General features: G+C 43.3%; 2 protein-coding genes across 4 annotated transcripts in view; one reads left to right on the forward strand and one right to left on the reverse strand.

Annotated features, from left to right (window-relative positions):
• The window catches only part of PPP4R4 (protein phosphatase 4 regulatory subunit 4), a 158,215-nt gene extending 141,974 nt beyond the window's left edge, over nt 1-16,241 (reverse strand). For 2 of the 3 annotated variants that reach the window (XM_084840014.1, XM_084840035.1), the window contains exons 1-2: nt 14,708-15,727; nt 13,582-13,655 (exon numbers count right to left, since the gene is read on the reverse strand). In XM_084840014.1, the coding sequence (XP_084696140.1) occupies nt 13,582-13,655; nt 14,708-14,827 (194 nt within the window). In that variant the 5' untranslated portion in view covers nt 14,828-15,727. Of the gene's footprint in view, nt 1-13,581; nt 13,656-14,707 lie in introns of all 3 variants that reach the window. The other variant, XM_084840025.1, reaches the window with a different exon arrangement.
• Nucleotides 15,860-25,582, forward strand: LOC146357086 (ATP-dependent RNA helicase DDX24-like). Its single transcript, XM_084840063.1, has 2 exons — nt 15,860-16,180; nt 24,301-25,582. Exons 1-2 carry the CDS (start codon nt 16,030-16,032, stop codon nt 24,543-24,545), a joined length of 396 nt encoding a protein of 131 aa, XP_084696189.1. The 5' UTR covers nt 15,860-16,029; the 3' UTR covers nt 24,546-25,582.
• Nucleotides 25,583-26,525: the final 943 nt, after the last annotated feature.

Consider the following 26,525-nt stretch of genomic DNA (forward strand, 5'->3'; position numbering starts at 1 on the left):
AGACGTACAACCCCACAACCCACACCTGCTTCATCCACCACTTCAGCCTGTGGCTCGTGATGTGAGTTTCCCAGAGCCACCATTGGGAATCCAGCACTGCCAGGATATGGCAATAGGCCAACAAGCAGGCCAAGGTGTCCAGCAGACCCACATTTGAATGTAAGACACCACACAAGAGGCTGTCAGCAGCTCCAAGTAATCCTCCTCTCCATATAATGGTAGACCAAATTGTCCTTTCTTCTCTTTCTACCATTATCTTTTCTTCTGTCCTCCTACTAATAATTAAGTAGCAGTGTTCAGAGTGCAGAAACATGAGTGAGAGATTCTGGTGAGGTCTCAAGGACACCTCTGGCCAGCAATATGCTACAAAGTTTCCAGTACAGCCCTGCTAGTTGAGGCAAAGAGAAGGGGAAAGCTATCAGTTACATTTTTCCTTACACAGCACCATGAAAGTGCGTATTTAAAGCGGATAATGGCCTCCTTCCATAGAAATGTCTGATGTATGAGGTGGAAAGGTGCGTCCCAAGGTGCTATTCAGGCACAGCAGTGGTTGTTGGGGATGTTATGTTTGCATAGAAATAACAGTGTACTTTCTGTACTGTCTCCTGCCTCCCCCCACAGTTCACCTCTTCGAGAGACAGTACACACTACTTTGCAGATTGTTGTTGTTGCTTATTTGGTCAGTCACTTCTGACTCTTCGTGACTATCACCCAAGAGAGGTACAGGCATCAGGCATGATGACAACTTTGATCCCTATTACTTTCTGCTGTCTTTGGAGAAAAGGGGGGGGGTGCTGATGGCTATCATGACAAAGCATCACAAATAACCTCTGTTCCATATAAAGTTGTAAAACTTCTGGAAATTTTGCTGCCATGGAAAAAAAAAGTTTTTTTCCGGGCCAGTTCAGAAAAACTGGAAATTCTAGAAAAATAAGAAGTACTTATTTTTTTAGCACTCTTAACAGATCTAAAGTCACTTTGTTGCTTTAAGACATCCTTCTTCAACCTGGTACCCTTCAGATATTTTGGACATCAGCCTCAGGCAGCATGGCCAATGGTCAGGAATGCTGGGCAATGTAGTCCAAAACATCTGGAGGGCACCATGTTATGGAGAGCTGGTTTAGGAACATAAAGCAGCCTTTCTGTTCCTAAAGTTATTTTATGTATGACTTAGTTTGCTTATAAAATTATCATTATATAGTAAAACTTTTAAAAGTAAACTCAGTACATTTGTAATGATTGTCTGAATAGATTAGAAATACATTAAATGACTGCTACAGCATCAGAAACACAGGACTCTATAGAACAAAATCCAAGCTGTCAAGAATGCACATTTACTGTCAAGAATGCACAATGGTGACTCTACTCACATGTTGGGAGCCTAAGTATTTATCAGTAAAATATACTTTAGATCAATAATTTTAATAAGGACTGAAAGAGCTAACTATGCTGGGAATCTTACAGACAGGATTAAAAAAAAATGTCCCCCACGTCATCATTATTTCCAGACATTTTACATCTAGTCTTTCTATAAAAGTGTTCTTATTACGTTTGGGGTGGGGAAGTAAAGGCTGCGTAACAATATATAAATACTTTGTCTTAAATTCTAAAAGAAAATATTTCATAATCCAAAGCTGTTCAATTTTTCAGAAAAAAACAAGAACAGTCTTCGGGGGGGAAAAACAAACTTTCCCCAAAAATTTTTCCATTTTTTTCCCGGGCCTTCACATCTCTAGTTCCATATACTTATATGTACTTTTATGCTAGTGGCCATGAGTTTCACTGATTATTACGTACTGTGTGAAAAATGATTTCGTTTCACTGATGATTTCATTTCATCTCCTGCCTATCCATTTCAGAAATTACTCTTCTATTTGGAAAGAGACTGACTAATTTTGCCTTATTCACTCCCTCCACCCTACTCATACTTTTATAAACTTCTATCATGTCTCAACCACTGCCTTTCATCACTTTCCTTTTCAAACTAAAAAGCCAAAGTTCATAAGGAACATGACCCATTGCTGTTACAAGAGGTAAGAAAAGAAATACCTCTATCCTGCTTATAGTATTTGGATTATTTGATGCATGATATTCATGGCATGATCTTGGCTAATAAAATGTATGAATAGATAAATATCCACTTCAGATTCCCCTTTGTTATCTTGAGTGACACTTTCAATGACTCCTCACAAGAATAAATGAACAATGAGCAGTGAACAGTTTCTCCCCCAATATCTTTAATAAGAATGCATAATATCCCAAGAGATTTCTTTCTAAACAAAGGTTATGCTAATCTTTAAAAGAGCAAGACTTTCTTTGGTTGGTTTTAGGGAGGGGCGGAATGCAAGAGAGAGAGGTCTTGAGCATCAACACAACTATCTTGGGGCTCTCCCAAGTCAGAAGCTAAGCCTCAAAGGGCAAGTCTTATTAGGGCATGTATTCCAATTATGTTGCCCAAGAGGCTAAACTGACTTTTCAAAATACATATGAAGCAGGCACCTGGTAATAAGGCAAAAGAAGTGAAAGTCAAATCAAAGAACAAGGAAATCTTATTGCCTGTGTACTTTCTTTTATAAAAACGTCTAAACTGAAAAATGTTTTTTAGAATGTTACCTTACCAGAAATTCACATCTTGATAACCTTATCAAGATAACCTTAGCATTTATATATTATGAATGCTAAGTGGTACAGGCATTAGTAACCTCAAGACTGGATTACTGCAATGTGTTCTATGTGGGGATGCCCTTAAAACTGTGCATTTTGGAAATATGTGGCTTTTTAATGATTATTCATTGTCATATAGTAAGAAAGTGTTCTCTTTCTTGCAGAAAAAAACCTGATAATTTCAACATAATTTATTTTAACATACTACTGCTAGTGCTAATAGGATAAGCTTTTGCACAGCTTAAACATACATCCCATGTATACAACTACAAGCATTAATAGAATATTGACTACAACAGCAGTTAGTATTTTATTATGGGGATTTATGTTCATATTTAAAATACTTCACAATTAAAGTATTTTATTTCATATTTAAAATAGTTCAATGAAGTATTGTGTATTTTTTATTTCAATTATTCAAAAACGTATGTTTTACCCATCTATGAGTATAAACCAGACTTGTAATTAGCCAGTCCCCTCAAAGCAAATTTCTTTGGGGCGAGTAGCTTAAGACTTATTTGTTCACACATAACAGCGGCATGTGGCAGCAAATCATGGGTTAACTGATGGGTTTGTTCTTAGGTTAACTATATGTTATTTAACCATGAATAACCCCAAGTGTCTGGGTTTTGATATCACACTAACAACCTACGAACGCAGCGTTAGTAGGTCGGTGCTGCAAACCAGAAACAGCTTGGACGCAACGAGCATCCTCGCAAATCGTGGGTTAATTAATTCATAATTTGCTGCTGTTACATGCGAACAGCCCATAAGTGATTCATAGTCCAACTATATAATCTGTGAAGTACTTGCTTTTATCTATCCTGAATCTCCCACCATTCAGCTTTGTGGGATGAGCCCAAGATTTAGTATTACGAAAGAGGGAGAAAACTGTCTCCCTATCCACTTTCTCAACACCATGCATAGTTCTGTATATCTCTATCATGTCACCCCTTATTCAACTTTTTTCTAAGCTAAACAGTCTCAGACATTGTAACCTTTCCTCATAGGGGAGTTGCTCCAGCCACTTCATCATTTTGGTTTTCCTTTTCTGCGTTTTTTTCAGCCCTACAATATCCTTTTTCAGTTGTGGTAAATAGAACTTAAATACAGTATTCCAACCGTAGATTTGCATAACGGCATTATGATATTGGAAGTTTTATTTTTGATTCCTTTCCTAATTATGCCCAACTGGGAATTTGCCTTTTTCATAGAAGTTGCATACTTCATCAACATTCTGTACTACTTGAAGAGCTGTTGTTGGGGCATTTTTGCTGCAATCCTAACCATACGTACTAGGGAGTAAGTCCCACTGAACTCAATTAACCTTACTTCTGAGTAAACATACTTAGGCTTGTGCTGTTATTCACTAAAGATGAATGGCTCATTCAAGAGACCAGATTTGTGGGGGAGATTGAGGGTTTGTTTTTGTTTCTTAATTATGCCTAATATGAATTTGCCTTTTTCACAGCAGCTGCACACTGGTTCAACATTTTCATTGAGTTGTCCACCATAACCCCAAGATCTCTTTTTTGATCAGTCACCACTAGCTTGGTTCCCATCAGCTTATATGTGGTTGGGATTTTATGACTCTTTGCGTGTGCTTACATTGAATCACATTTGCCATTTTGATGCCCATTCTCCCAGTCTGGAGAGATCCTTTTGGAGCTCTTCACAATTCCTTTTTGTTTTAACCACCCTAAATAATTCAGTGTCATCACCAAACTTGGCCACCTCACTGCTCAATCCTAATTTCAGATCATTTATGAAGAAGCTGAAAAACCTTGGTCCCAGTAGAGATCCCTGTGGGACCCCACTATTTACATCCCTCCATTAGGAGAATTTATCATTTATTCCTCCTCTCTGCTTTCTGTTCTTTAACCAATTGCCAATCCATAAGAGGACCTCTCCTCTTATTCCATGACTGCTAAATTTGCTCAGGAGTCTTTGGTGAGGGACTTTTTCAAAAGGCTTTTGGATGTTCCAATAAACATCTATCAGATTATCCCTGTCCACATGTTTATAGACACTTTCAAAGAACTCAAAAAGGTTAGTGAGACAAGATACAGCTTTGCAGAAGCTGCTGATTCTTTTTCAGCAGTACTTATCCTTTGATATGCTTGATAATTTAGCATTAATAATGCTTTCAATCAATTTACCTGGAACAGACTTTAAGCTAACTAGCCTGTAATTTCTCAGATCCCTTTTTAAAAACTGGTGTTACATTGGCCACTCTCCAAACTGCTGGTACAGAGGTTAATCTTAATGACATTTTTGTTAGCAATTTCACATTTGAGTTCTTTAGTAACTCTCAGAAGAATACCACCTGGATCCTGTGATTTGTTTCCTTTCAATTTGTCAATAAGGTTGAAAACTTCATCTTGTCACCACTATTTGCCTCAGTTCCTCAGACTCCTTTCCTGAAAACATCAGTTCAGGCATGGCTATCTGTCCTACACCTTCTGCAGTGAAGACAGAGGAACAGAATTTATTCAGCTTTTCTACAATCTCCTTATCCTGCTCTAGTACTCCTTTAAATTCATTGTCTTCCAACAGTTCAACTGCCTCCCTTGCTGGTTTCTTGCTTCTGATATATTTAAAGAATTCTTTATTGTTGGCCTTGATGTTATTAACAATATACCCCTCAAAATACTTTTTGCAACTCTGGTTGTCTGCTTGCATTTCCTTTGTGCTTCATTAACACCGCTTGTTAACAATGCTGGTAACCTCTTGGTGGTAGCCTTTCTGACCTGCAGAATACAGTACTGTGGTTTTCAATAACCCTCAAGCATTTCTGAGAGATTTAACCTGACTCTCCTTTTCAATTTCCTTTTCACCAGTTCCCTCATTTTAGAGAAGTTTCTTCTTTTGAAGTCAAATGTCACCATGCTGGACATCCTTGGCAATTTTCCACTTACAGATACATTACATTTGATAGCACTGTGGTCACTGTTTCCAGCTGGTTCAACAACACTTGCATCTTGCACTAGGTCCTAGGCAGCACCATTTAGGATTACGTCCAAGGTCACCTTCCCTCTGGTCAGTTCAATGACCAACTGTTAAATGGCACAGTCTTTTAGGGTATCAAGAACTTTAATCTTTGTCATAACCGGAACATACATTTATCAAAGTGAGAGTGACTGAAGTTACCCCTTACTACAACACTTCCTTGTTTGGATGCCTCCCTGATTTCATTTACCATCTCAACATTACCCTGAACATTCTGGTCAGGAAGACTATAGCATTTTCCCAATACAAAATTACTTCTGGGGCAGCCTGGTCTTGTCACTCACAGCGAGTCTGTGGAGGAGTCTGCCCCTTTTAAGGTTTCTAGCTTGTTTGACGCTATGCCCTCTTTGACATAAAGAGCAACACCACCTCCAGTTCACATTCATTTTTACATAATTCACACTAAAATGTTAGGAAATCTCAAAATGGAATATAGCTAGCACAATTTGGTGATCAAGTTTTCACAAAGGTAGGCTTCATTTTGCAAGGCAAAATAAATACAGTTGGCAGTGAAGCTCTGCTATTCAATACAAATTCAGTGCAGCAGTCAGTGATGTGGTCCTACGGAGTCTCACCAGGTCGAAAACTTGTTACTTTTTTAGGAGCCGGGTCCCAGCCTACTGCTGTGGGGCAGGTGGCTGGAACAGCCTGAGAGGCTGTAGCGAGCCCTAGAGCAGAAGCTGCATTGCAGGCTGCAGCAGCAGCTTCTCTCACTGCTGCTGTCACAAAGCACCAGCCATGGAGCAGGAAGAGCGGCGAATTCCCCCCTCCCGCTCCCACCCCCCACCTGGAGAGCCTGCCTGAGCAAGGCAGCCTTAGTCCAGAAAGGAGGGCGCCTCAGCCTGGCCAGCAAAGGGTTACTTTACCCTCTTGCAGCCTTCCCACTCTGCGAGCTAGAGGAGGTGCCTGGGCATTGCTGCTAATGTTGTACCTGTGCCTGAGACTGCGCCTGCCCCGTTGCTGTCCAGTTTGGGGGAAGGAGCCATGTGGGCCAGGCTTCAAGGACTTGGTGGCTGCCTTCTCAAAGCTGCTGCGGGAGTGGAGATGCTGACACTGAACTGGAGAGCGGTGCTCTACTGCCTGCTGACAGGCACCCTCTTCAGCCTCCTTGAGCCCTGCCCCCTCAGCAAGTCCAGATGGTTCTGGAGCTACGTGGCAATCGAGAACACAGTAGCTAACATCAGACTCAGAAAAGTTAGCAGCTCAATCAGTTTGGTGGTGGCAGCAGCTGCTGAAAAAGGCAGCGTGGGGGGGTGCCTGGGAAGGGCAGAGAGAAGAAGGAGGGGAATCTATGAGGGAAAAACAAATTAAAAGAAAATTTTAAAAAATAATAAAAAAAAATACCTGGAATGAAGCACCATTGAAATCTATATGCCTTACTTCTGAGGAGACATGGACGTGAGGATATATTGGGAAACCCCATGCAGCAGTCACCTCACCTGCCTCCGCACAGCCCTGGGCCAGGGCACAGAACTTCTCCATCACATCTCTCAGCCAGACTTTCCCAACCTGGTCCCCACCCTGTGTTGGATTGCAAATCCTATCACTTCCCCCCCACCCCCAGAAGCCATCATGGCCAATATGCTGCCTGGCACCAATGGGAGTTGTCATCCAACAAATCTGGTGGTAAACTGGCTGGGGAAGGCTGCAGCCTACTGCTTTTCTTCTTGGCTGTTCCTGCAGAGGGTGAGGGCCTAAACTGCACATTCAAAGCAACCCTGATGGCCTTTAAATAAATTTGTTAAGCAAAGAAGTTTTGCTCTTGTTCTCCCCACACACACACAGACACACAGACACACACTTCCCCATATAAACAGCTTTGCCCTTACTTGAGAGTAAGCTCCCATACTTGAGAATAAGCCCCATGGGGCTTTCTTCTATCCATATGATAGGGTCACTACTTTATCTGAGGTAGAAAAAAAATTACATCATTATTGTTATCCATATTTGATGTATTACTTATTTAATTAATTGACTGAATGTATAGCCTACTTCCTCCCAAAGGCTCAGGGGTGGTTACAATATGCTGCTCAATCTACCCTATCTTTCCTTCTTGCTGGCCACCAAGACAGTTTGAATAAAACGTGTCTTCAGCTGTTTCTGGAAGATGCACAGACTTTGATGTTTACAATATATGTGATACTTTACAGAGAATTATAAGCAAAAAAGTCAGGTCTCTGCCCCTAGAAGCTTACAATCTAAATCTAAATTTAATGTGTAATTTGAAGTTGCATAGCTGTTTAAAACTTATTTTTTATTATATAAACTATTATTATGTTCCTCACACCTTTTAGATATAATGTGCCTTTAGGAAGTAAGGGTGTGGAGATGTGAATTGCCTAGACCCTTGTCCTCCTCTTGAAAATATGCCCCCATTGTCTTGAACCTTTTATTAAAAGAACACAGAAAGCTCATTTACATACTCTTAACTGAGGTCTGTTTGTGGTGGGGGACCTCATTACTGCATCACCCATAACACTCCTGATGCTTAAACTTGTTTTTGGCAGTTCTCCAAACTGTACTCCAGCACCAACAGCCAGAGCCAGCTAGTGCACCCTCTGATCCCCCTCCCACAATTCCAGGGCAGGAAAGGAGAACAGGGCCACAGCAACATGCCAGCTCCCTCAGTATGTATGTTTAGGATTGGTGCCTTTTTGTGCTTTACAGTGCGGGGGGGGGGGGTTACATTAAAGTCTCTTTCACATCTTGATGATCACGAAAAAGATGGAGGGAGATGGGTGGTGCAAATGAGAAGCAAGATGATGTTTTGTTCAGCTACTGAATTCTTGAATTATTAGTTTTCATTGTAAGCATTGGCTTGTGCCATTCTATTTTAGGATTTATCACAGAATCCTATGCATGCTTACTCAGAAGTCAGTCCCACTATGTTCAATTGCCAATTGGGCTTTCTCCCAGGTAAGTGAGCATGACGGGACCCTGCACTTCTGAATTTGCCACTACACTACTGGTGGCAGCCTGTTCACTTTGAGACAGTTCAGACTGCATTGCAGCATGGCCAATGGTCAGAAATGCTGGGTGTTTTAGCAGTCCAAAACTTCTGGGGCAACTTATTGGCAACTTAGTTTGCTCATAAAATTAGCATTGCAATTAAAAACCTTTAAAAGTAAACTCCGTTAGTACATTTGTCTGAATAAACTATGCTTTTAACTTTAATATACCAAACCTGGTAATTTTATGAGCAAAGCAAGTTATACCTAACACATTTTAGGTCCCTATTTTATGTCTGACCAGCGGGAACTTCAGCAAGTAGTCCCTGAAACATATGAATCATCCAAGAAGCCAGAAGAAGCAGGAAAAACTGAAGACAGAGGAAGGCTGGTGTACAGCATCTGTTCCTGTTTGTAAGGAAGTTTAGGGAAATCCCTAAACCTGTTCCTGCTTGTGGGGTGGAGTTTAGGGAAATCTGGTCTGAAAGAAAAGCTATTGAGATTTTATTTGGCTGGGAAAGACTCAGCTTAGAAATGGTAGCAACCTTATTTCATTTAAGAACCTTTAAGCAATCTCAGCCTATTATTTGAAGAGTGACATTTTATTCTTTTTTGTAAATAACTTCTGTTAATTAACATCTTGTTTGTTCATTGTGAAAGGCTGTCTCTAGCGGTGGTATCAATCCCAAGCCTATGCCATATGAATCAGGCTACTGCATTTCTTTTAGGTAAAGAAAGTTTATTCTTGTAGCAGCAGTTAAAATGTTTTATAGCTGAGACTTTCCCTAGTGGTGAGGTCTAATTAAGAATTTTATTAAAAACGGTGGCAGTGAGTTCTACAGCCCAAGCCCCACTTCTTTTAAAAAAAGAAACATTGATGGGATAACCCACATGCTGTTCCGTCACATCTGGTAGCAGCTGTGGGATAACTAAGCAGTGGGTTTTAGATTAGAACTACATTAATTGACTGCTACAGCATCTAACCAGAGTAAGCCCAGAAACACAGGACTCTATAGAACAAAACCCAAACTGTCAAGAATGCACATTTCTTCCATATTATGATATGGTGATTCTACTCACATCTTGAGAAACTGAGCATGACATCGAACATCCCTAAATGTCTGTCAGTAAAAGATACATCTGATCAATAATTTTAATAAGGAATGGAAAAAATAACTATGCTAGGAATCTTACAGAGAAGATTAAAAATATTTTCTTCCATGATGTTATTATTACCAGAAATTTTACATCTCTAGTCTTTCTATAAAAGTATTATTACATAGCTTTTAGAAATCATTTGGGGGGAGTAAATGCTGGGTAACAAAATATAAACACCTTGTCTTAAATATTTTATTCATCATTCTGAAAGAAAGTATTTCACAAACCAAAGGTGTACAATTTTTTTCCCCAAAAAAACAAAAACAGTCCTTGGAAAAAAACAGAAAAAGGCCATTTTTTCCCCAAATTTTTCCAGGGGGTTTCCAGGCCATCTCATTTCTAGTTCTAGGCTACACTGTGAAGCAGCCCATAATGAAAACAAAATCACCAAAAGGTATGTAATAGAAATTAAAAATGCAACATGGAGAAAATCCTACAGCAAAAAACAGTATACATCAGTCAGTCAAACCAATAACATGCTGGCGATATTCAGGCAGAGATGTGACAACAGATGTTTAATTGGATATCAGCAAACTGGCAGACAACAGAGTTTAAAAACCAAACAAAATCCTTCTATAGGAAAAACAGATAAATTAATAATGACACAACTTAGATAGGAATAAGGAATAAGCAGTATAAGAATTTGTAGAATGGGTAGATTATTATTTTTATTAGAAGGGCAGAGAAAATGTTGGAAGTGGGGGCTAAATTGCCCCCCACCAGGCCTGCTGCGGGCCAGAAGATGTCAGTGGGTGTGACCACAGCCATTGATATCATGGTGCTGCTCCCCACTTATTTTGGCTTTCTCTGTGCTGAGACATGAAGTTCCATGCCTCTCCCAGAAAAGAGAAAGGCAAAATGGATGTCAGGGGGAGAAGCAGTCGATGCTGGGAGAAGCATGTGAATGAGCCCATGAGGGCACAAATGGACTCAGCAGGTGCTGGGAAGAGCAGCCACCCCACCCAGTCCCCGCCAAGTGCCCTGCCATCCCAATCCCTGCTGTTGTCTGTGATCAGAGATAACAGAGGGGAGTCCCCAGCACACCACTCACCCTCCCAATTGGGAGGGGCAGCAGCACACAGGGGAATTGTCCATTGATACCGCATACTCTTCAAGCATGTGACTCCCTACTACAGAAAGCTTTTTATCAATGGCTGGATCAGGAATTACACAAGGGTGTTATGATTTTTCATTTGTGTAACAGGTTAAAAAACTGTATAAGTATTTCCATGGGAAAGGCCCGATGTAATGAAATTTGGAATGAGGACATCATGGCATGTGTATGCTTTTCAAAATTAGACATGGGGCCAACTACCCTTGCCCAGCTTTGTTATCTCTGCTTTGTTCCAGAGTTACTGAAAGTTCTTATTTGGAAAGTTTGTTCAATCTACAAAAGGTCTTCCACATACCATGGAATGCATAGAAAAAACTGACAAACTGGACGGTGAGACTAACATCCTTGACTGAAAAGAAGCACTGTGTTTAGGAACATATATACTTCCCAAAAGGTAAGGAAAGAGTGCTTGTGCTGCTACGCTTATGGTTTGTGAGGGTTCCTTTAGGCCCTGCTCAATACTACAGACATTAAAAGGAAAAAAGATTAAAAAGCAAATGTATACATCTCAAGAAGAGTGAAAGGAAACAGTTGGATGAACTTGCCTTCCACTAATATAGAGGACTACAGTTAAGACAGATATTCTCTGAACAAACTATGGTGGAGCAGAGAAAATAATCAATAGTCAAGAAGAATACAAAACCAAACTATAAAAAGCAAACAGCTGAGAGCCATACAGAGGAATCTTAGTAATTCTTCAGCAACATCAACAGTTATCAAATAATGTCATAATGAAATTATTTTATGTTTAAGACGTATTTGAGGCCTACACACATCCAGTGAAATTGCATTATCCTCCTCCTCCATCACAGACAGATGGCAACCTGTTTAACTCCTGCAAGCCTGCCTTGCATTCTCAGACTGCCCAAACACTAAGAAAAAGATAGGAGTCAAACATGACTACCACAACTTTGGCCTCTACAGCACTGATTGGTGAGCAGACATGGTTCCGATCTGTACCTGCCCAATGAACTCACACAGAAATTGGATTGTCTGAGTCAGGAGATATCTTACAACTCCCTAAGAAATTACCCATGGAACAATTACCCATGAAAATAACTACCGTGGAGAAAAATTGCTTGGAGCAACACAACTACCACAAGTTTTCATTATTTACAACAGGCCCACAAAAGTTACTTGCACGCTAAAAGGCAAGTACTCTCCTGAGAGGCCTGCTAAAAGGGATGAATAGAGGAGGGATGAATACTTTGTGTCCTCTGCCATTCTACTCACTTTGCATAGAATTCTTGTCAGTTATGACAATCAGGCAAATGCTTAAATATAAGGCTGATTTACAGACTGTGAGATTACAAGATTATGAGCAGAATACAACATGATGCTTATGCCTCCACCGACTGTCTTATGCCCCACTTATTCTGTTGTGTGAGCTGCCCCCACTACTTGCGCAATGGCAATTTAGCACTTCTGGGGCAATCCAAAATGAGTGGAAACACTCATTTCTGGAAGGTGGCAGGTCAGCGGAGCTCATATAAGAGAGGCTTAGCACTTTCTAGATTTCCCCTAGGAAGTGCTAGATCTCCCTTACATAAACGGTGGGTCCTACTTGCGCAACGGAATTGGCAGGCCCACTGCTTGCGGAAGGGAATCGGTGGAAAGGAATCTGCGGGAGCGCCCTTTTGGGTTCTTCCCTCCCCACATGGAGGTCATGCAGAACTTATGTATACTGAATATCTAAATAAAGAGTATAGTACTTATATATAGTAACACTGAAAAGAGAATATGGTGAATCCAAACAACAAGTACTTTCAAATAACATTTGGGCGATGAGACACCTAAGAAAGCAAAGCTGAGATAATAGCTATTTCACCAGATAGGAACCATTACCAAATACATAACTAGCTGATAAAAATGCTGGCTCAAAAGAGTGACACACAGATGATATTAGCAGAATACAAATTACATTTTAAAGAACGAGACAAACGTGGCTCTTGAGAATCCTGAAATAGTTTATCCAACTGAAAGAAAGCTTACAGCTGGCACTTCAATTAGTGAGCATTGTATAAAAATGCAAGTTTAAATCAAAATCCTCCAGCTCAGCACCTCCTTCAAAGATGACATCTGCATGAAAGTCAAAAGAAATCCATGTTTTGGACAATTAAAGTTCAAGACAGTTAAACATCTGTTAAGTGAGCATTTCAAGCACATGGGAAGGAGGGTGGTGGACAACTCTAGATATGATTAAGTGTCAATAATATCCTCAACTTTGAATCCCTCAGGCCTGACAAACAACTCCCTTAGTTCCTCCCTTTATAATCTCTGAAGCAGGCAATAAACTCAAATACTGGATAATCATAGTGGAAGTTGTACTATGAATATGGAGTCTGTCAATTATTAGTCTTGTTAATGCCACCACTCAGTTTGGTGATAGTTAAAAAAAAAAAGGGGGGGGGGACAGCTCATTAGAGGGGAGGAGCATAACAGAAAGCCAGTAAGTAAGCAAGCAACTGTACTTGTGCTGGTGCATCACCTGCCCATGATACCGCATACAAATTTGATGGACAGTTACTCTCACACACTATCTGAATGTTCCTTCTATTGTGTTATTCCAACCCACAAATATTAAACACTATAGGAAGCATGGAGATAGAAACATTTAAATAAAAAAGGTACTATGAAACTATCAAATGAAACTATCAAAAAGCTCCACAAGAGTATCTGAAGGAATACCTGAGCAGATAAACAGCCCTTTCAATATCATTGAGTTCTTCATCAACTGTCAATCTCTCTATTTCTTCCGGCGTCTGTCAAATGTTAAACAGAAATTAACATGATTAACATCTCAAGTCCATACTTTAATCTGTTAAATACTTCCACCCCAAGTTCTACAGCCAAAGCCATAAATATACTTCAGCTGCAATGCCATACACACTTAGCTAGGAGTAAGTCCCACTGAACTCAATGGGACTGACCTCTGAGTAGACATTCACTGTTATCTTCAGATTCAGTGTAACCTATTCCAGGGTAAGTATGCCTGCAATGATGTTGTTAATTATGCTTTACAGCCTGATACACAATTTAAACCAGAGTATATGAATTTACAGAGATGCCAATGGAAAATGAATTCAAGTGCTCCTGCTTAATTGGTTAAGAAGCTGCTTTATATGAGTCAGACCACTGATACACTTAGCCCAATACTATCTCTGTTTCACATCAACTGGCAGCAGATCTCCAAGGTCTTAAGTAAAGGTCTTTCCTGGATGTGTTGAATTCCTTTAACTAGAGATGGCAAGGACTGAACCTTGGATTTTGTGCATACAAAACATGTGCTCTATTACTGTCCCCTTCCTCAGCTTCTGAATCAGAATGACAGGCAGTAATTTTTAAGTCACTTTCTCTGGAACAGTCTCTTGGAAGTCTATGAAGTGTTCCAGGGTAGGCTTTGAGGCCTTTGATTTTTAATTCTTGGAGTCTCTGATAACATTTCAAAAATTAGGCAGTTCACTATTTCATCAGCAACAGCGTATTTTATGTATTAAACTACAGCCTTATAATGAGGAATGAAAAAGATCCCCAATTATATAACCATAAAACCTTATTCAAGCCAAAGCAGTTGGTATCTAGAATTTTTTTTCCCTCCCCCTCTTGTGTCTCAAATCCCATTTCTAAAAGCATTATGCTATTTGCTGAGAAGAATTCAATGCCTTATCTGTACAAACCATATTTTCAATTTAAAACAAGCTGAGCCTGCAGAACAGACACTCGCATCATTTGCTTAACATACGCTGATCTGAAATAACTGCGGTTTGATTTGAAAGTGGTTTTTTTTTTTTTTTTAATAGACAGACAGATGTACCTTTAAGCTCCTCCGCACCGGCCTTTCAATAATTGTAAGTTCCTGCAGATCTTCTATGTAACCAAACAGATTGTTCTGGCTAAAATCCATTTTGTAGGAGAAGATGATTATCGGATGCATGTACTAGGTTGACGCTCCAGTCCTTAGCAAAGCAGGGTTGTGTGCAAGCTTCACATTGCACTGAGGCCAGAAAAGAGAGCGAGAGCGAGCACGCAACACCCTCGTCTAAAAGGATGTACGGGTGGAGGTGGGCGAGTAGAAACTGCTTTGCTGCCGCTCTTGCTGCTTCCTCCTCCTCGTAGGACGCTCCTGAGCCCCCACCGCCCAGGAGGAACCTCAGCAAACACAATGCGGCACCAGCACAGCCCGCCGCCGTTGCTGCTGCTGCTCTAGGAGCATCACTCGCTACTTAAGACCAGGCTCCGCCAAGGAAACTTTCTCTCCTGCTGCTTCACTTTCGCCTCAGTCTCTCCAGCGTTTCCAGGGAGAAACAGACACCAACGTTTCCCCTCCTCCTTCTGCTACCTGCACACACACGCCCTCCTTCCCCTTCGTTCCTGCTGCGGGAGGGAGCGGGGGGTGGGTGTAAAGGCAGGACGGAGGGAATGGATCTGGGCTGCAACTTCTCTTTGGCCCAGGAAAGGCGCCGTTTTGTCCTCCTCCGGGCAGCAGATCTCAGGGCCCTACTCAAGGATTGAGAGGAAGGCAGTTCCCCCGGGAAGCTAATAATAGACAGGGGAAGGAGATGTGGGTGGAAAGGGGTGAGGAAAAGCGTGGCAATTCCCTCCCCTAAAGAGTGCAAAAAAGGGGGGCGCAGTTAACAAGTCACCTTACACTACAGCATAGCGGAGGAAAAATAATTTCCCGTAAGAAAGCCTGGTTGTGAAGACAGGAGGCCAATCGTAGAACAGGAGAGCAGATTCCCCCCGAGAAAGGGGGTACTCAAATGACAATATTGGGGATGAATGCCCAAGGGGAGGGTTTCCGAATGAGGGCAGATTGCCTTGTTGGATGAATGGTGGGTTGCGGGGGGGGGGGCTGCCCCCAGGGGCTGCTATGGCAGAAAAAGCCAGTAACTTAGTATATGCATGTAAATGCAGTTTGGTGCCGTCGCTTTTCCGGTTCTGGCAACTCCCCTTCCCACCCCCCTCCGCGGGAAGATGACCAAGGAAGTGGAGAGGCGATGGGCCAGAATGGATCGGCGGGGAAGGGGGTCCTTCGATCTAAGCTGCCCCCCTCAGCAGGCCGGGCCCCGGCCGAGACGACGGGGAAGGCGCTGGGCACTTGGGGCCGCTTAGGGTCCCTCGGAGGGGTTCGGCTTCATGGGCCCAGGCGGGGGTCTTCTCTCCCCTGGCCGAAATGAGCGCGCCCTGCCCGGCGACCGACTCCCTCCGCCCCGCCCCGCGCGACTCGAGGAGCCTCAAAGCCGCCGTGCGAGGGACGAGGGAGTCGAGGCCGCCTTCGCCTCTGCAGGTAGTAGCAGCGCGGAGCCCGTCGCCAGGGCAACGCGGCGCTACAGCGGCCGCGTTGGGGCAAAAAAGAGCTGCCCGCGAGCACCAATATCAGAACGCGCCGGGGAGGCGGGGAAGGGGCTGGTTTTCGGTAATCCCTCCGCGCTTAATCCCGCCCTCGGGTCACCCTCACGGCCAGTGGCTCGTTCCTACTTATTTATTATTTGATCTCCGAAGTCGTCAGAAATGCTACCTACTCGGGTAGAAGTTTTCCTCAGCAACGTTTCTGCTGAGGAAACCTGCTCTTGAGCGTGTTCTGCCCCTGAACCCTGGCTTGTCGCAAAGGGTTCTGGGAGGCCAGTGTGTCGCCCTGGGACTGCGGAGACCCGGGTTCAAATCCCCACTCAGCTATGAAGGTCTCACTGAGTGACCTTGGGTCAGTCACGGCTGTCTGTCTCTGCCTAAACTGATCAGCCAGTCAACCACCTCTCCCAGTACACCGCCCAAAAGCACAGGCGCCACGCACGGCAGCAGCAGTAAACAGTGATAGCATTACACTGTGTGCTCCAGTCCAGTCTAACTGCATGTGTAAAAGTTGGCCGTGCAGCCCTGTCCTGCCCATGTTTACTCAGAAGTTTCACTGTTTGCAGTGAGGCTTTTCTTCCAAGTACTGGCAAAACCTAAGCTGAACTCTCAGCCATGAAGCTTGGCTGTCAATCGCTGTCTCACCTTAACCTACATCACAGGGCTGTTTTGAGGATAAAAAGTGGGGAAGAGGGAAACCATAAACCGCATTGCGCTCCTTGGAGAAAAGGAAGAGTGTAACTCAGTGGGTAATTTTGGAGATAAAGTTCAGCACTTTGGATAGCTCCTTTAGAATTCTGGCTGGTTCTGACTGAAACCTAGAACGGATGCACAGCCCCACTGAAATCAGCCACCAGACTCCACTGGTATAAATGTATTAAATAAATAAATAAGGTCTCAGCTTCCTCATCCCACATCAACTCCGTACACCCAACAGTTCCTTGCAGAGGAATATCAGGAATGGTGGGCAAGCTGTCTTTCGGGGAAGTCGGTCTGCCATTACTGATCTTCTGATGGAGAAATTCCTGGTAATTTTCCAAGAAGTCCCCTGAATGACCAACAACCCAATTTCAAAATTGTTGTTCTGTTAGCATCAACTCTCAGGATCTATTGGTGCACTGAAGCTGCTGTGAAGTTTTACAAGTTTTACTAATAACTAAAATCCAGTTATAACCCTGTGTATAGCTATAAAGTATTGAAAGGAGAAAAATCCTGTAAGTGGCTGCTTCTTCTGACAGATCACTTCCTAATGAGATGCCTCTCTATAAGAAAGAGCCTTATAATGTCATTTAAGCATACCTCCTGCTACAGTGACACTATATTATTATTAATAATAATTATTAATAAAAATTAGCTTTTCTCCCCTAGGATATACAAGAGTCCTGGGTGAGATGCCTGCTCAAAATATGTCACACCATCCAATAGCCATGTTCTGGAATCTCTTGCAATATGGCCAATGAACCTGGAGGTACATAACTCTTAAGAGAGTTTTGCTTCAGCATTCTCTTGGATGTTGCAAAGGATCCTGATCTCTTGGATGACATGGCGCTTCATTAGCCCCAGGAATAATGGCTCCAGCTTTCAGGCACGCTGTGGGCAAGAAACCCTTTCCTCCAGTAGGCCCCTGGCCCAGCACTGTCCACTTGCTCACCCAGAGAACCAACGGATGAACCCGCAGTGGCTCTTTCTCTTCGCCACTGCTTCTGCCATCTGCTAACTTGCCCAGACAGCCAACAGTTAAGCAAGTGAGCAGGTGGTGGCAGAGAGGAGCAGCGGCCAGGAGCTCCAGTTGGCGGAGGGCTATTCTTCAGCCTCAGCAGCTGCCCAAAGACACCAGCCCCTATGCTGGCTCTGATTGGTGCCCTTTGAAACATTGCTGCCCCCAAAGACCTGCTAAGATCGCTTGTGCTTTACAGAGAGGGAAAACCCATAGCCAAACACAACATGATCGCAGCCACAGAACCACATCCACGTTTAAACTCCTGTACAGGGGATGTGTTCACAGTAAACTTCTGCTCTGCTTGTTAGATTGGGTTGAGCAGCAGAGCTTTAGTCATTTTCACACCTGAAGTTAAAAGTCAGATTATTATCTATTATTCTGAATTTCTATTCATAAAAAGCACTGAAGGTGGTTAAGAGTCTATACCAAGATGCAATACAACATAAAGTAATGATTATATCAGCAGAGGCTCCCCCAAACAAAAACAGCAACAGCAGAAGAAGATTTAAAGTTCACAGTGCCCCAAATCTCCTGCCTAAAGCAACCACCTTACCTTGCATCTTTGCCCTATGTTACGTCCATCTCTGCACACAAAAAGCTGGGACCTGCTTTTCATACTCCCAAGCAAGATGGATGAACCCTACATTCATCTTACTGTGCAGACATGCACGATTTCCAGTATTTTGTACTCTACCCGCAAATGTTGGGCGCAGGGAGGAACCCCAGAAGCACAAGTCACTTGTGCAATCACTTTTTAACGCTTCTCTGAACATGCCAAGCATACCCTGAGCTGAGAGTGATAGAAGCTGCTCTCTGAAGTGACTGTTTCATATTGCTTCATATTAAGTTTGTGCCTAGGGGTGCTTGCCTCTAAATTAGGCATTTCAAAATTCAAATTCAATAGTAAGATTAACTGGAGGGCCCAGGTGAATACACCTTTGCTGGTACTTTGCGTGTTATTATTATTTGGTGTGGCAACCAATTTAGGGTGCAATCCTATGCATGTTTAGACAAAGAAAAGGCCTACAACTCTCAGCATTGCCCATGCTGGCTGGGGAATGCTGGGAGTTGTAGGCCTTTTCTCTGTCTAAACATACATAGGATTGTACCCTTAATCAATCAACTCTCTCTGCTATTTTTAACCAAAAAAAGTCAATTAATCTGTTAGGACTGAATGCTAGAGAACCCCAGTCGGCTTCACACATTTTCTTTATACACACCCTGCTCTGGGTGGGTGGGGGAGAAGTCCTACCCTCCTTGGGAGACAGGGAGGAACTCCTAACATGCTTCAGGGGAGTATTTTGCCAAGAGTTTTCAGGTCCAGCCCTAAACTGAAGACAGTGATGTGTGGACCCCCTGTAAAACTACATGAATGAGGCTGTGCGATTGCACAATAAATGCCTCATCTGGGAAGCACCCTTACAACAAGCAATTTTGCATAGGACTGGATTGTACATTTATGATGAAAGACCCATCAATCATGTCTTCCCAAAGAATATTTGCTAGACAGATCCCATCACTGATGGCATTATTTTCACGGACATTATATCTGGCATTATGAACTTCCCCTTTAAATATGATTGCAACCTCTCAGCCACCTTGATCTTCACAAAGACCTGGCAAACACACAAGAAGATGTTCTTAAGTTTCAGGTGGATTTGGTTGATGTTAATGTCGAAGCTGTTGGAAATAATAATTAACAAGTTTGACTATTTATTTATTGTAATTATTAACATTTATATACCTCCTTATTTGCTAAGAAGCCATCAAGGCAATGAACAACAATTTCAAACATTAAAACCTTAACACAATAAAACTTGGGGGGTGTTTCCACCAGTGATGTACCCCAAGCCTGCTGCATGTTGAGGTCGTTAGGGATACATGACATCCAGCAGCCACCTTTATCAGGGAAAAAACTAATTTCCTGAGACTACTTAAAGTCCAATTCTTTTCCTTAAGTTGGGTTCTCCCCAGTATAGTTGCTGTGTGCCCCAATCCCCTCATTTAGCTCATGTATGCTAGTCCTGCCCAGGGGCATGCCTTTCACCACGACCCTGGTCAAAGGGTGTTTCCTCCCATTGTGCTGTATGAGGCTTGCCCTCTCAATGACCACAGAAATAACAAAGAAGCCCCTCGACTGACACGGAACATGTTAAAACCCAATGCATAAGTGCGATTAAGCACGATCTCGAGGCTCCGATTCATTGCCTTAGGAAGTAACTACATCACAGCTCCCTTATAGAGATTCTATGCATTAAAATGGGGGCTGGTTTCCATCTCTTTCCCACAACAAGCCCATTAGTGTCTCCTCATAAGTAACTCCCATTGTGCTGAATGAGGCTTGCCTTTGCATGCCCACATCAGAACTTACAGAGATTCCCCCTCAATTGAAACGGCACATGTTAAAGCCCAATTCCTTAGGTGCGATTAAGCGTGATCTCAAGGCTCCAATTCATTACTTTAGGAAATATGTTCTTCACAGCTTGGTTATAGGTATCCTGTGGGTTACAATGGGGGCTAGTTGCTGTCTTTGTGTTTACTGCTGTCTTCCCCACAACAAACCCATTAGTGTCTTCTTAGATGTAACTCCCACTGTGGTCAATGAGGTCCTGCGGGTTAAAAAGGGGGCTGGTTTCCGTCTTTGTGTTCTCCCCCCACCTTTCCCAGCACAAGCATACTTCCCAGCAAAGGAAGTAACTCCCTCATTGTGCTCAATGAGGCTAGCTCCTGAAATGCAGGTGCATCTGGACTTTCAGGGGAAAGGAGAAGGTGGGGAGAGGGGAAGCCTCTCTTATTGGTTGAACAGCCCCTGCCAGTCAGATGGCATTCACTCCAACCCCCAACCCCACCAGGAAGTACGTTCTGTGAAGCAATTTTTACTGCTGTGGAGAATCTGCTCCTGGAACCCTGCTCACAGCAAAGCTGATTCCTTTTTTTAAAAAAAAAGTACTCCTCCATTAGCTTCTCCTCCCATTGTTGTGGAAACATGGCATAGATTTGGTTACCTGACAGCAGGAGTTGGGGGGGGGGGATTTGTGTGCATGCCCTGAATGCAGCTAGCCAGCTCATTGAGAACTGATCCACTGAAGCAGTATTATGTCGAATTTTTACCAAAACTCTGAAATGCAAATGGGTCAGAAATAAATATGAGAACAGTTCTTAAACTGTTATGTTCTCAGGACTGTGCATGTTCTCCCATTCTAGACAGGAATGGTGATGTACTTTTTTTTTTTTTTTTAAGGAGTGAATAGAAACAAGGTTACACTATAGACACAATTAAAAGTCTAGAATGACAGCCTGAACCAGCCACCATTAGCCATTACTCTATGAATACAAATAAAGGTTCAACTCTGTCCTCACATCTGTATGGCTCAAGCCCTGTTTGCCTGGCATTGGCAACTGAATTGTAAACTCATTCAGCTTAAGAATGCATTACTAAATAGAGCTCCATTGGAACTAGAACCCCTTTAGTGAGTTACCCACAAACACCCCAATAGAAGCTGACAGGAACACACATTGTTCACAGTAACATGTTTAAGGCATCCTCACAACCTCCCCAAGCAGGGGTGGCCCTCATCATTTTGCTCCCTGAGGCAGAGCAGGAAATGGTGCCCCACCCACCCAAGTCAAGATGCATAGTCCCTGAAACTAGCCAAGTTATTCTGGCACATTAGGCAGAAAATCCCACAAGCACCCTTCCCCATCCCTGGCAGTAAAAATACAATAATAGCACATTAAATAACTAACAATGTGCTGCCCTTTCATAACAGCCCAGATCTGCAGCCTGAGGCAGCTGCTTCACTCTGCTTAATAGTGGGGTCACTTATTTGCTAGGGAGAACAGACAATCAGGGTGATCCTTGGTTAGGGACATTGGAGAATTCCACCATGGATCTCTGTGAGGCCGAATGCCAGTGCATTCGGCCCCCCAAAATCCGTGGCGGAACGAAGCCCCCCACCACACCACCCTGCGAAAGGCGCGCAAAACGGAACACCTACCTGGTGCCGTTCGCCCTGCTTTGCGAATGGCGGCCGCATCTGCCGCACCCATGCATCTCAGAGTTCTGGTCATGGTTTCTCTCTTTGTCTAAAATACATTTTGTGCCAAAATAACTGTGTGTATATATTTGTGTGTGTGTGTGTGTGTGTGTGTGTGTGTGGGGCGTGGGGGAGGTTAAGCCACAAACTTGCACAAACTCAGCAACAGTGGTTACTACTTAGTGCCAGTTTAGACATGTGCTAATCTTAGGGAACAGTTTAGGCATCCAGAAAAAGCACTTGATACAAATTTCACCTTAGAATACAGGCAGGCAGTCTCATCTCTGAATGCTTCCCAAAGGAATGGACTGTAAGGTACAAGCAGAGCGCACATAGCAACTGCAGTATGCTTCTTGGAACTCCAGAAATGGAAGTGGTTGCACTTGAAATCTGGGGGCTCCTGGCTCGTGTGTGATTCTGTCCCATACGTTCTCACATCCTGCTGCCTTGTATCCCTTGGGTTTGCGCAACACAACAATCCAGCCATGGTGTCCGAACCTGGTGCGTTTTCCACAGGGTGGCTTATTTTTCTCGAGCAAGCCACCCTGAGAACCCATGGCTTCGTTTAAATTTGTTCATACCCATGGTGGGTTGTCGTATCGTCCAAAGCCGACAGAGTGATTTTATTGTGGGCTGCCGGGATCAGCTACAGAGCCACTTGGCAGGAGCAGCAAGATAGTTCATGCCACTTTTTGCAATCTCGCCAGTGACTGCCCCTCCACTAATGCCCAAATGGCACTTGGGAGGGACTGTCATTTGTTTGCCACCTGGTTTTTAAATTTTTCGGGGCTTTGGGATTATGCAAATAGATACTGCATTCCCCCCCCCCTTTTGTGGCTCCTTCTCAGAGCAGATACTGCTGCAGTTACTGTGCTTCAGGGTCGGTGGGAGCCAATATTCCCCCTTTCTGGACTTGCTGGAGACTTGGGGAAGTGTTGAACGGGAGGAGGACACTGACAAGTGTCCGTTCAACATTTAATAGTGAGAGGATTTCATCGCCAGGTGGGAGATATTGTCCCCCGCCCCCTTTTGATGCACCTGCTGGTCTCACATGTTTTCCCTTTTCTATGCTTCTCATTTGCACAAATGGGTTTCTCCTCTTCCTTAGTATTATTTTGCCAGTGCGCAAATTAGCCTATCTGCACACTCGCCTTGTCAATTTCCTTGTGTGTTACTTACTCCATTTTGGTGCTTCCTTTCACAGCTGCAACATACAAGGAAATTGACATGGCAAGACTACACTTAATTGAACAGGTGAAAGTGTGCTCTTGTGAAAGAACAAGATGATGATGATGATAATGACAACTCAATCTGCATACTCCCAAAGCATTGGGGAAAAGTGGCAAATGAAAAGGGGTAGCGATTGGAGTGGGAGGGGGCTGGAACGAGGAGACAAGTCGGGTTCTGCCGCAAAGGCACCTGGGATACATGCCAAAGCTGGCTGGAGGAAGGAGGAGGAGAACAAGCCACAGCTAGCCCAGTTGTCTGTCAGGTGTGCCGTGGGTAGTTCTATGAACAACCAATTCACTATGGCTTATTCACAAGGTGGCTTCGCATGTTGTCTGAACCCAGGCACGGGCTGGATTCAGATGATAACTGACATTCAAAGGTTGAGTATGGATTGAATGTGGGTTGTTGTTAAAATGTTGGTTGTTGAAACATGGGTTATTGTGTTGTCTGAACCCAGCCACACAAACAAACCATGGTTTGTTAACCACGAACAACCCACAGTTCACAACCCCCCCCCCCCAAAAATGGGTGCTCTTCATGGGTTTTCATGGTTAACAAAGCATGGTTTGTTAGCACAGCTGGGTTCCGACAACACAATGACCCACATTTCAGCAGCAACCCACACTCAACCCTAGAGTGTGGGTTATCGTGTTGTCTGATCCGAGTCCAACTCTTTGTCCATCTAGCCAAGTACTTTCTACTCTGTCTGGCAGCAACTCCTTAAGGTATTGGACAGTGGGCTTTCCCAGCCCGGTCACCCAAGATCCTTGTAACTGGAGATGCTGAGGCTGAAGCAAGACCTTCTGCATACAAAGCATGTGGTCTACCAGTGAGTTAAGGACCTCCCCTACTTGAGGGAGGGAAGTGCTCAGAAGTAACATTTGATCCAGCCCTGAGACTCTTTTTCACAAGAGAAGTAGGGAATTGAACCAAGGACATTCTTGCAGAATACCCACCAGGTGCTTGCACTGGAAATCTTAGATATTCTAGGTAACTGAGAATGTTGCCTAGGCAATAAAACCTTGCCGCTCCTTTTGATGTTTTGTGCTGTCTTTCTGTATGTGTCTGCAGGAGGCCGGCCCAGCGAGCAAGAAGAGAGTGAGAAACAGAAGATGCTGAAGGGGATGAAGAAGCATCTGAAACGCTTGCTCTCGCAGCCAGTATTTAAGAACCTTATGAAGACGAGATACCCAACCCAGTCTGGAAAACTACTCGTGTCTGATCATACGGGGGAGCAATCCCAGTCTGCACTGAGCGCCATGTCAAAAGCACAAGTGAAGAAGATGAAGAAGAAACAGCAAAATGTAGACAAGTGAAATACTGACAGGACTTGTGGGGTTGCAAGAAAAGGAGCTGCCATTTCTCTCCCTACAAGCATTTGGGCGATGAGACCCCCTCTTATGCACATACCTGTTCTGGAACCCTCTGCTGTTCATCCCGTGTTAGTCGGGGCATGCGCAAAGACCTCTGCCCACGTGGTTCTTCCTGGCACATGTTACCTTGCGCACAAGTGAGGCCCAGCTTCTTGTGTGTGATATTTTTTTAAAACCCCACTTGTCATCAGGAAGAATCAGGTGGCTAGTAGTTTTTATATGTAATTTGTTTGGGGTAGCAGCACCTACAGAGACAGGAGCAACCTGTACATTTCAGTGCCATTGCATGGGATTATCCATGGGGACAGCCATCACTGTATTCCTATACAGTGACCCTGGGAGGGACAGCAGGTCATCGCTTCCCTTTTGCTCCCAGGAGCCTTTGTAGCCCCATTTTCAACACGTGGAAGCTGCACGTTCTGACCACTTGGAGTGGTTATTTAACTGTTCATGTTTGTTTAAAGAAAAAGACATGAAAAAGATAAGGGCATCCCTCGGACCACCTCACAAAAGTAATTAGTTGAATAAAACATAGCAGAAGTTTGGGACTTGTGAAATCCAGAGTTCTGATCCATACATTGGTCCTAGAGGTGCAGCTCAGGTCTGTTTGCTTCAAAATGTGGAGCAAACAAATTCACTGACTGTTCCTAAGCACAGGTATACATAAGGGTTTGTGTCTCAGTTCTTCAGCTATTGGGTGGTATAAAAATGTAATAAATAAATGTTATTCATTTAAGTTATGAGGTGATGCTTGTAGATTTCTTATATAAAACTTAGTTGCAATTCTTTAATGTTATGTTTGCATTTGTTTATATTTACAGGTTTATAGGGTTAAAATGCTGCAGCAATGGGCCTGTTCTCTTTTGGCAGAGGAGAAACTAAAAGATGTCCTGGGGTGGGAGGGGAGAACTGAGTTTACCCCAAGTACTTCCTGTTTTGACTTGTCCAGTGGAAGTCTTTATTAAAATATTTTAAAATATTTTTTACATTTTATTCATTATGACACATAATGGTATAATCATATTGCACAAAACACATAACAATTCAATGATAAAAAGAAGTCTGTCAGTTTAAGACTAGAATTATCTCATGTTGGCTCAAACTCCACAAAGCCAAGAAATCAGAAACGTAGGCCAATGCCTTAACAGATGTGCCCCATGACCAGAAATGATGGTGTGCAATGTCACAAATTGTGCTTGCTTACAACTTACCCGCCATACACCCACACTTTTCCTTGGTCTTTAAGGCCCAAGTCCAGATGGGGACTTCATGGATCACTGCCCCTTCATGGATCACTGCCTTGCTGTGGCAAAGGGGCTTGCATAACTCAGTGAAGCCATAAGCTACGCCGTGCAGGGCCACCCAAGATGGACAGGTCATGGTGGAGAGTTCTGACAAAATGTGGTCCATTGGAGAAAGAAATGGCAACCCACTCCAGTATTCTGGCCAAGAAAATCCCATGGAATGTATCACAAGGCTAAAAGATATGACGCTGGAAGATGAGCCCCTCAGGTCGGAAGGTGTCCAATATACTACTGGGAAGAGCAGAGGGAATTTCCAAGTAGCGCCAGAAAGAGGGAAGCGGCTGGGCCAAAGCCGAAAGGACACTCAGCTGTGGATGTGTCTGGTAGTGAAAAGAAAGTCCGATGCTGTAAAGAACAATATTGTTTAGGAACATGGAATGTAAGACCAAAGAATCAAGGTAAGCTGCAGGTGGTCAAACATGAGATGGCAAGATTGAACATCGACATCTTGGGAATCAATGAACTAAAATGGACAGGCATGGGCGAATTTAATTCAGGTGACCATTATATCTACTACTGTGGGCAAGAATCCCTTAGAAGAAATGGAGTAGCACTCATAGTCAACAAAAGGGTGGGAAAAGCAGTACTGGGGTACAATCTCAAAAACAATAGAATGATC

This window comes from Heloderma suspectum, chromosome 1 (assembly GCF_057233095.1).
Source record: "Heloderma suspectum isolate Gila_16-S chromosome 1, 16-S_ref, whole genome shotgun sequence".
Lineage (NCBI taxonomy): Eukaryota > Metazoa > Chordata > Lepidosauria > Squamata > Helodermatidae > Heloderma > Heloderma suspectum.

Bases quoted from the DNA above. Each gene is read 5' to 3' on its own strand.
- LOC146357086 (XM_084840063.1), top strand. From the start codon at position 16,030: ATGGGCCCAGGCGGGGGTCTTCTCTCCCCTGGCCGAAATGAGCGCGCC. The intron at 16,181-24,300 runs GTAGTAGCAGCG...ATGTGTCTGCAG, and splicing joins GGCCGCCTTCGCCTCTGCAG to GAGGCCGGCCCAGCGAGCAA.